The 8,698-nt window shown below is 38.0% G+C and overlaps 2 protein-coding genes across 5 annotated transcripts; both read right to left on the reverse strand.

Annotated features, from left to right (window-relative positions):
- Positions 1-352: 352 nt before the first annotated feature.
- LOC9643634 lies at positions 353-1,450 on the reverse strand. Of its 4 annotated transcripts, none has more exons than XR_002991121.1 (4): positions 1,071-1,430; positions 961-1,028; positions 841-907; positions 353-738 (listed from the first exon to the last, which is right to left on the reverse strand). XR_002991121.1 is itself a non-coding variant. In XM_024665605.1 (4 exons), the coding sequence occupies exons 2-4, from the start codon at positions 1,045-1,047 to the stop codon at positions 591-593; spliced, it is 339 nt and encodes a 112-aa protein (XP_024521373.1). In that variant the 5' UTR covers positions 1,048-1,319; positions 1,380-1,450; the 3' UTR covers positions 353-590. The 4 variants fall into 4 exon arrangements, 2 of the variants coding, with proteins under 2 accessions (XP_024521373.1, XP_024521368.1); XM_024665605.1 differs by having other exon boundaries at positions 353-775; positions 961-1,319; positions 1,380-1,450; XR_002991120.1 differs by having other exon boundaries at positions 961-1,430.
- A 6,211-nt stretch (positions 1,451-7,661) lies between these two features.
- LOC9655419 (chorion class B protein M3A5) lies at positions 7,662-8,640 on the reverse strand. The gene is made up of 3 exons (XM_024665732.1): positions 8,485-8,640; positions 7,928-8,099; positions 7,662-7,859 (listed from the first exon to the last, which is right to left on the reverse strand). Exons 1-3 carry the CDS (start codon positions 8,621-8,623, stop codon positions 7,766-7,768), a joined length of 405 nt encoding a protein of 134 aa, XP_024521500.1. The 5' UTR covers positions 8,624-8,640; the 3' UTR covers positions 7,662-7,765.
- Between the last annotated feature and the right edge of the window lie 58 nt (positions 8,641-8,698).

Here is an 8,698-nt window from a genome sequence, read left to right on the forward strand (position 1 = left end):
TGATAAGTTACACCTTGGCTTTTCTCTGAGCTAACGTCTAAACAAAGATGGCTCATGTAGCCAAACGTTATTTGTCAGTTGCTTTTGGCCTCGCTTTGAAGATCCAAGTTTCCAGGTAATAAAACTTCAAATCTCTTTTAATGCTCGCATATTTTCTACTATTTGTAGTGCTTTGAGAAGCAAGTCTTGTCTATAAATGCATATCACTGCTGGTTTTTGACCGTGATTTTGTAAAAAATTATGGAAAATTTTCATTAACCATGATTTCAACACTTCAAATAAATTACAAATTAGTGATATCCCTATCTGGTGGCCAAAATTGTACCACCCCACTTTTATTGTCGGAGTAATCTTTCTGGAATTTTTTTGTTGGAATTGAGTTGGTCATTTTTCAGATTGCTATTACATTTTTTTACTCGCTCGCGTCGACGGGGTAGAAGGCTCGCTTCCACCGGCGGGAGCGATTGTAGGACCGCGAGTGGTCGCACCATGGCTGCCGTATACATGATCATCACCAATCGTATCATGCGCAGCCATGAGCTCCTAGAAGGACAAAGAAAAAAGAGTATCGTGGATTTGTCTCAGCCTCGCTAAGCTGGCCGATCCTCGTAATCGAAGTTGTCCAGGAGAAACAAGGATTGCTCGTTGCGCCCGAGCTGAAGCAGCAGCCAGGAGTAGACTAGCTCCAGCAAGATCTTGGTCACGTCCAAGAGATCCAGTAAGTTAACTTGGGGTGTTCTGTCACGAGAGAAACAAGCCATCACGCTCGTAGATCCTGGATAACGGTTGGGTTCCTACTCTCCAAAAAAAAACAGAGAGATCCAACTCTCCAAAACTTACGTGTTAGACGTGCCAGTGTTTCCTCTTGATCCTCCCACTCAGTCGTCGCAGCATTTGCGGCCATCAACTGGAAAGAAAAATCAGAATCAAACAAGTCTAGAAGGATACCAGAACACTCACCTCGTCCACCTTGGACAGGACGTAGTTGCAGCAGCAAAGTGGCAAAACCCATCCCCTGCTCTCGAAGCCTACAAAAAAGATCAGCATGGTGATGAAAGAACGTACTCTACCCTATAATCTTTGCCCTTGCTTCTTGGCCATGATTGTGCCAAGGAAAACTCTAGTCCAAGACCACCTGTGCCATAACCCGTCCCTCAAAGACTAGGCCATCCATCCATGAGCGGGCCTCAAGGAATTTGTAGCGCTCAATCCAGCTCTCGCGCCACTTTGTGATGGTGCATTGCTTGCGGATCTTCCTGGCGGCATTGCTCTCCTGCATTTGGCGCTGCTGATCGACCATGAAAACCTGGAAATATTCCCTAATCGTGCAAAGAACTGATCAATCGTGCAGAGATTTGTCAAGAAAGTGAAGCGCTGACCAAGTGCAGTAGATTTCGGCCGAGAACGCACAGACCGAGAATGCAGCAAGAGCGGACACGCTTTCTAAAACCCTACCATTATAATGACGTGGCTCATGTCAAGTTTGAACACGTCAGCGCCTAGTTGGATGCATTTAGGGTTCTTCCTCCCCGCGTGCCCAAAGTGATGCGTAAGCATCGAAATCGTTCTTCCTCGAGCAAGATTCGTTTTTGCAGAGAGTGGTCGGATACAACAGCACAGATGAACTCAGTCACGAAACCACCAATTATCTCCCATGTTGGAGGCAATCTAAAAGGCAAGCAAGCAGACAAAGGAATGGTAGCTCACAAATTTTGTTCCGTGGAGGGATGACCACAAATCCCACAAGATTTATGGTTCAATCAATTCAATTACTTTTACCCACTTTAAGAAACTACAATGTTTGAAATTGGTAGATACACTTTCTAGCAAAAATCAATCAATCTTTAACAAGGCTTTGAATTTTACCATAATGGGCAAATTACCACAATATATTAAGCTATTTTGGTGTCCCGAAAATGTACAAGAGGCAATTAAGTAAGTTGTGTAAAATATAGTTGCTTAAATGTATAAATGTTCACCTATTATTTTCTCTCAATTGTGCTCAAAACATTCATTTGCCACAATTTTCATTGACCTCTCTTTTATGGTTAGCAACATTTGATTTTTATCAGTAACTCTTTTTAAGTCAAGATTCCCTTTACCTTAGCATCATCATCTCATCATAACTTAAATTCAAACTTACAATATCTAAAAATCCTCTATGATCAATAAAACCACTTCCACTTAACTCTGAGCATTTAGGCTTTTTAAATTAAAAGAAGTTTTAGAGGTTTCTTTTTACCTCTAAATATGCTTCAATAATTTATATCTATATAAGATAAATAAAATTTCTATTTGTAATAAAATCAAGGAAAACTAGAAGTCAAAATCAAGCAAAAAGGTAAAATTAAATCTAAATCATTCAGATTTAAAACTAGTAAAATTACTTAAAAGTCTAGCCTATTCCCATGTTCTTAATTGGCCATAATAAAGATACATAGTGTAAGTTCAGATAAACAAGTTCATTTTGTTCAGCTCTATATCAATTTTTTTAGGTTAAGAAAAAATTTGTGGTCTTCCTAGTGATCAAGAGGAAAGTCAAGGAAAGAGCTAAAAAAGATAAGTATATGTATAAATGGTCCTCTATATTATGCCCTTGCAATGCAATCCTTAAATTGTTGACAATTTGATAGGGGCCAATGAAGATCAACTCCATAGCTAAACTCTCAATAAAACAATGGGAGCATATGAAAATCATAACAACAACCTTCATTTCCAACAAATTGGCATCTTGACAAAAACAATCCTTTTAATTATGTTTATGGAAGCAATTGTCTTCTCATTCAAGATAATGGCATGAGGACATACAATCCAATACTTTTGTAAAAGCAACTTTCTTTTAGAAAGCAAGCTTATAAATTAGGCAATCATCAATATCTAAAAGAGATATATGTAAGTGATTAAATTTTTCAATCACTTAACCATGTTCTTAACCACTTAGAGTAGTCTTACTCACCATTAGATTAACACCATCCTCTCCTTTAGTCCCTATTAAATTTTTCTCTATTCATGGTAGTGGTTGCCAACACCACCATTGATCTAGGGTTTGAAAGCCCATCCACTAACCTTTCCTAACTTTTAAGATTTCCTCACCATATAACTATACCTTTAATTACCAAATTAATCCTTTTTCTTTCCATAGTCTAGGACATTAGGATAACATTTCAAAACACTATGGCCCATTATAAGCTTTATAAGTACTCCCCCCACCTTCCACTATTAAGGTGCCCCAACCATATGGCTAAAGCAAGGTTTTGATGAGCCACACAAAATATCCAAATAGATAATGCCACCCATATTTGAATTGGAAATATTAACCATCCAATCTTTCGAAGGAGTTAGAGTCAACTTTAGAACACTTTACCAAGTTACCCCATTAATCCATTTATATTCATTTTAACTTTGGACTCTTTAGTGAGATACTTATTATTCTCATACTTGGATTTCATGATCCTCCCTATCCTTTATAAGGTATAACACACTTCAGTCCAAATACTTCCACCAATCCTTTAGAACTATTCTTTGATTTTATTTGAGTCATCCAACTTTTGGACTTTGTTAATCTAATAACCTATAATGTTCTAGCCTCATGGATACTTTTGAGGTGCCAGCTCACTAGAACATTGTTTCTTGTATTCATATCCTACTTACAAGGATTATCTTTGCAAATGTTATTCTGACACTTGATTCTTTGTTCCATATGAGTTATTTTTGCCTTTTAAGATTATTTGTCCATGTGATGAAAATATTGACTCATCCTCTAAGTACACTCCTAACTTCTTGGGTTGTTCTAGCATTTATTAAAGGTAGCCCCAGCTACTATTTCAAGGACCTATATCCTCTTCTATATTTGACCTCCCATAATAATTAATTTTTATCTCAAATTTAGTTTTCCTCAAAAAGTTGAGGATGTGATCCAAATGAATATTTCACTTAGCAAACTGGCTAATGTGTTTGTGGTAAACAACTATAGTTGGGATTATAAGAAGGATGAAAACTCCATAACAATAAAGGAGTCATAAAATTATTCTTATAGTGCTCATCTTTATACTATTCCTAAATCCCAAAGTTATTCCTTTATTGACCCCTTTTTATCCACCATATTATTTATATATTCATGTATTAACTAAAATGGAGAGTTATGCTATCTTGACATGCTACTCCTCAAAGATAAGCCCACTTCTAGAGCCTTCCGATACCAATACAGTGGTGATATACTTAACCACCAATTAAGAGTCAAATTAAGGAATAGTTCCATTACCAAATTGTAAGTGATTAAATTTTCCATTCTACTTTAATCATTTAACCACACATTTGGCCAATTGGAAAAGTCTCACTCATAACTTTTATAAAATTTATTCCAGATCTAAGAACTTACTAACCCCATGAATAGCATCTATGCCACTCAGCCTTTGCATTTGGTCTAAGTGCTCCATATATCTAATCCCATAATCAACACCCAAAGATACTACTGACATATTAATTTATTATATTAAGGCCATATCCAATTTACCATTGTCTTATTGGTAGTTCTAGACCACATATACTATAGTCCTATCTCTCAAAAACTAAGCTATCTGTTCATGAGTGGTCATTCCAAAACCACTCCTTAACATTCTTAAGATGTCTAGCAACATAAGGAATAACCTTTCCCAACATCTCTTTTTTGGTCCCCACCAAGTCCTTTTATGTCCTCGGCCATGTTTGCCAACATTGCTATTGGGTTAGGGCTCAAAAGGCCCACCTTCTACCTTTGGGTGCCCTAGCTATATGGCTAGAGCGAGGTTTCGATGATTTATGCCACATATCCAAGTAAGTAGTACCACCCACACTTAGATTGGGAGCATTGACCATTTAATCTCCCAGGGGAGCTAGAGTTAGGTCTTAAATAACTTCATTAAGTTACCCCATTTGTCCATCCTTATTCACTTTAGTCTTAGACTACTTAATAGTTATATTATCACATATCACATAAGTATAGCTTTCCTTGATCACACTAGCCTTCTCTGGCCAAATTGGCTCCACTAGAGTCCTCCCCCTACTATACTTTGGAGTTCACCAAACCTTGTAGGGTTTGGGAGATGATCGCTTTAGGCTTTCACCCTTGAACTTGAAATTGGACTCAGACTCGAACTCGAACTCGGATTCGGTCTCAAATTTAGTCTTGGGCTCAATTTTGATTTTGATCTTAATCTCGGTTTTGGTCTCTTTCTCAACCTTGACCTCGGACTCCATCTCAGGTCCATCTCGAACTCGATCTCAAACTCCATCTCGGGTCCATCTTGGACTCCATCTTGGGTCCAACTTAAACTCTATCTCGGTCCATCTTGAACTCCATCTTGGGTCCATCTCACGTCCATCTTGGATCTATATCGGACTCCATCTTGGACTCCATCTCAGGTCCATCTTGGGTCTATATTAAACTCCATTTTGGACTCCATTTCGGATCTATCTTAGGTTCATATCAATCTTCATCTCGGATTGCATCTTAAACTCTATCTTGGATTCTTTTTCATACTCTTTTTCGAACTCGTTCTTGACACTTCTATATGTTACGACACTTGCCATATGTCAATCTTTCTTATGTCATTTTTTAAAGACTCATTCACTGATTGCTTCATGCTCATTCCTCAAGCACTTTATTCAGAATTCCACTCCCACTTTTGACTTTTCAAGTTAGAGTTTTTAGTCTAAATATAATACACTTGTTAGACTTTCACTTCAACCACTACCATGTGGCACCTTTTTTGCTCCACTTTGAGGCTTAAGAATTTGTATCTCACACTAAGGATGCTTAACCTTTAATATCCCAAGACTATTAACCAATTGGAAAAAAAAGGGTGCACTTTTATTTATGGGCCCTTTCTTTCTATGTTTGAATTATATGGAATATCTTTGAAGTTGTCTTCTTTGATTATTTACAATCCATTATACTTTCTTACAAGTTCACGCCATTGTGAAAAAAAGCTGAAGTTATAACTCTTCTGAGAGCCCTGCTCTCTTGACACCCTACCCTTTGAGTTGAGCCCAACCAAAGCAAATTAAACTTGCCAAATATCACTTAATATGTAATGCAATTCCCCCAACCAACCAATAGAGTTAGATCTAAGACCCCCTTTGATAACAAATGTAATCTTCTGAGTTTAGACTTCCTAGGAAGTCCAAATTCATTAGCTTATACCACTATACCAATTTTTCTAATAGAACCACTAGATATCAATTTCAATATATAATGTGATTCTTTTAACCAATAAAGTTGAATCTAAAACTTTTTTAATATAACTACTAGATATTAAACCTTTGTAAGTAACCAAAGAAAACAACTTGAGAATTAATTTATATGGGTTTAAATATAGAGGGAAATTACTCATGAATAAAGATGTACATTTTTTTCTAATTAATTAATGCTTATTGGTGGGTTTGAATAGTACTGGGCTGGGTGAGTGGTCTTAGGATATATTTAGTATTAGAGTGGTTTTGGGTTTAACTCTGTTAGTTAACTGAAGGAATCATGTCACTTGTTGAGATTGATATATTACTATTAATTTACTATTGTTGTATTATGATATCTAGGGTTAAGTGTCCTTGAGTTTAAGTAATAGTGTGGTCACTACAATTAATCTGATAAGTATAATTACTTAGCAAGGTTTTAAGATATTTAAGGTTAAGTGTCATTGGTTTTGAGTAGTACTAGAGTCATTACACTTAGAAGGAGGAGCTTACCAACTTCTTTAATATTAAAGATAAGTTTCTGAATTTGAACTTCTTAAAATGTTATATATAATATTATTCAAACCCAAGTATTCTAAGACCAAAAAATTATACTTTTATTAATGAACCCTTCTCTAAAATTATTGTTTTTGATTGCTTATAGATTAAAATATAATATACTTATTTTGATATGCTTTGAATTACAAAAATAAAAAATTGTATTGATCATCCAAAAATACCCTACAACAACTTTATATTTTATAGGTTTTTTTTTTATCAAAGAGTTATCTATGTATATAAAAAATTGCACAATTTACAAATTTAACTTATGGTTTCCTCCATCAACATCCATATATATATATAAAAACTTATACATCAAGCAGCCAATCATAGTTATGCAATTTACAAATTGCACACTCTAGGTAGAAGGAGCTACCCAGGGCAAGTGAGGAGGAGCACAAAGATGGCAAGAAGTGGAACACTGTAAGATAATCCAAATTGCATTCTTGCATCCATCAGACTCATGTTTCAAGATGACCACCACAAGATTATCAAAGATAGATAGAGAGAGATTTTATGGTAGTGATTTCAGTTCTGGTGGCAGCACATCATTCCCTGCTCCAGTCAACTTTTACTTTTATCTCACTCTGCCATTGTCAATACCATACAGAGAGCCGTGAGAGTTTTGTCTGAAGATGACACACTCCCGAACGTATGCGTCACGTCAATAGCTTTTGCTACCTGTGATTTCTGTCGAAACTACAGTGAAGACAATCTGAATTGCTGAGCAAGAGAAAAAATTGTCCGGAAGCCGTATGAGTTTTCCTTGCAGGAATGGTCTTCATTTTGGAAGGGCTTCTACACGGAACTTTCCTGAGGGAGCGAGCGAGCACGCTGAGAGGGAGGGAGCGAGCACGCTGAGAGCAAAGCTTAAAAAAGAAACCAAAAAAAAAAAAGAGGAAAAACTGCGCGTGCTTTATATTTACGAACCGCTGCGTGAGTGAGTGAAGGCCCACGAAAGAATAACGAGGAACGAACGAGCGGCGCACGATCACTACCTCCGCCTCTTTTGCAGCTCACTCTCCCAGCTCGCCAAAGCTCGCCGCATCCCAGACACAAAGTCGTCAACTATAGCACGGATCTCGGCACTGTCACAGTGAAGGCGACATAGATTGAGCTCTCAAACAAAGAGAAAAGAGAAGTTTGATAAACTTACCCGCTAGAAGCAGCTTTTTTTGCTGAATATCTACCCATGTTGCTGTAGCTTCCATTCTCATCGTACGCACGTCCCTTGCCAAGCCCGTATCCAAAACCGACACCAATGCCGCATCCGGCACCTAAGCCCACTCCGAATTGAAATCCCGGGAAACCAAATCCCAAGCCGGCACCTGAGAATCAGACACGGATCGCACAAATGAGTATTGAATGGAGTAAACAAAGGAGATATAATAGAGAATGACACGACCCAGAGCGAGACAATCTCCAAAAGAAAAAAAAGAAAAAGATAGGCTGACTTTGAAGAAGCTCATTCAATTCACCGAGCCCATACGAAACAAGAAAACAAAAGATTTCTCTCCAAGCAGTCGACAAATCCAGAAAAATTAAGCTCAGATATGCAGCATAATCGATTGGCCTTCGACTCAAACCATAGAAAACTAAAGGAGTCATCCAGCCAACACTGCAAGCTGGATCCGGAGAATAAAAAACATGAAACACGCTATGCTACATGAATGCGAGCAAAAAAATACCACGATGAAACAATCGCGAGCTTACCTCCGATAATGCCAGCGCCGACACCGACACCGCAGCCCACACCAGCGCCGAAAGCTGGGCCGAGCTTACCCCACTCGGACGATTTCACCAGCGGTAGCTTCCACAGCAGCCCGCGCTCCATCTCCTCCCGGCGCTTCATCGCCCTAGGAAGCCACCCACGAGCCCTAAATTTTTGTGCCGAGCTCCCGTTGCACTGGGGAAAATCCGAGCCGTC

Source organism: Selaginella moellendorffii, unplaced genomic scaffold (assembly GCF_000143415.4).
Source record: "Selaginella moellendorffii unplaced genomic scaffold, v1.0 SELMOscaffold_3, whole genome shotgun sequence".
In the NCBI taxonomy this organism is placed as follows: Eukaryota; Viridiplantae; Streptophyta; class Lycopodiopsida; order Selaginellales; family Selaginellaceae; genus Selaginella; species Selaginella moellendorffii.

What these genes read in the sequence shown, in the direction of transcription:
- LOC9655419 (XM_024665732.1), bottom strand. Translation starts at nt 8,623, where the DNA reads ATGAAGCGCCGGGAGGAGATGGAGCGCGGGCTGCTGTGGAAGCTACCG. An exon ending in CGGCGCTGGCATTATCGGAG is followed by an intron (nt 8,100 to 8,484) that starts GTAAGCTCGCGA and finishes TCTGATTCTCAG; the next exon opens with GTGCCGGCTTGGGATTTGGT. An exon ending in AAAAAAGCTGCTTCTAGCGG is followed by an intron (nt 7,860 to 7,927) that starts GTAAGTTTATCA and finishes TCACTGTGACAG; the next exon opens with TGCCGAGATCCGTGCTATAG.
- LOC9643634 (XM_024665605.1), bottom strand. Translation starts at nt 1,047, where the DNA reads ATGCTGATCTTTTTTGTAGGCTTCGAGAGCAGGGGATGGGTTTTGCCA. An exon ending in TCCTGTCCAAGGTGGACGAG is followed by an intron (nt 908 to 960) that starts GTGAGTGTTCTG and finishes TTTTCTTTCCAG; the next exon opens with TTGATGGCCGCAAATGCTGC. An exon ending in AACACTGGCACGTCTAACAC is followed by an intron (nt 776 to 840) that starts GTAAGTTTTGGA and finishes ACCGTTATCCAG; the next exon opens with GATCTACGAGCGTGATGGCT.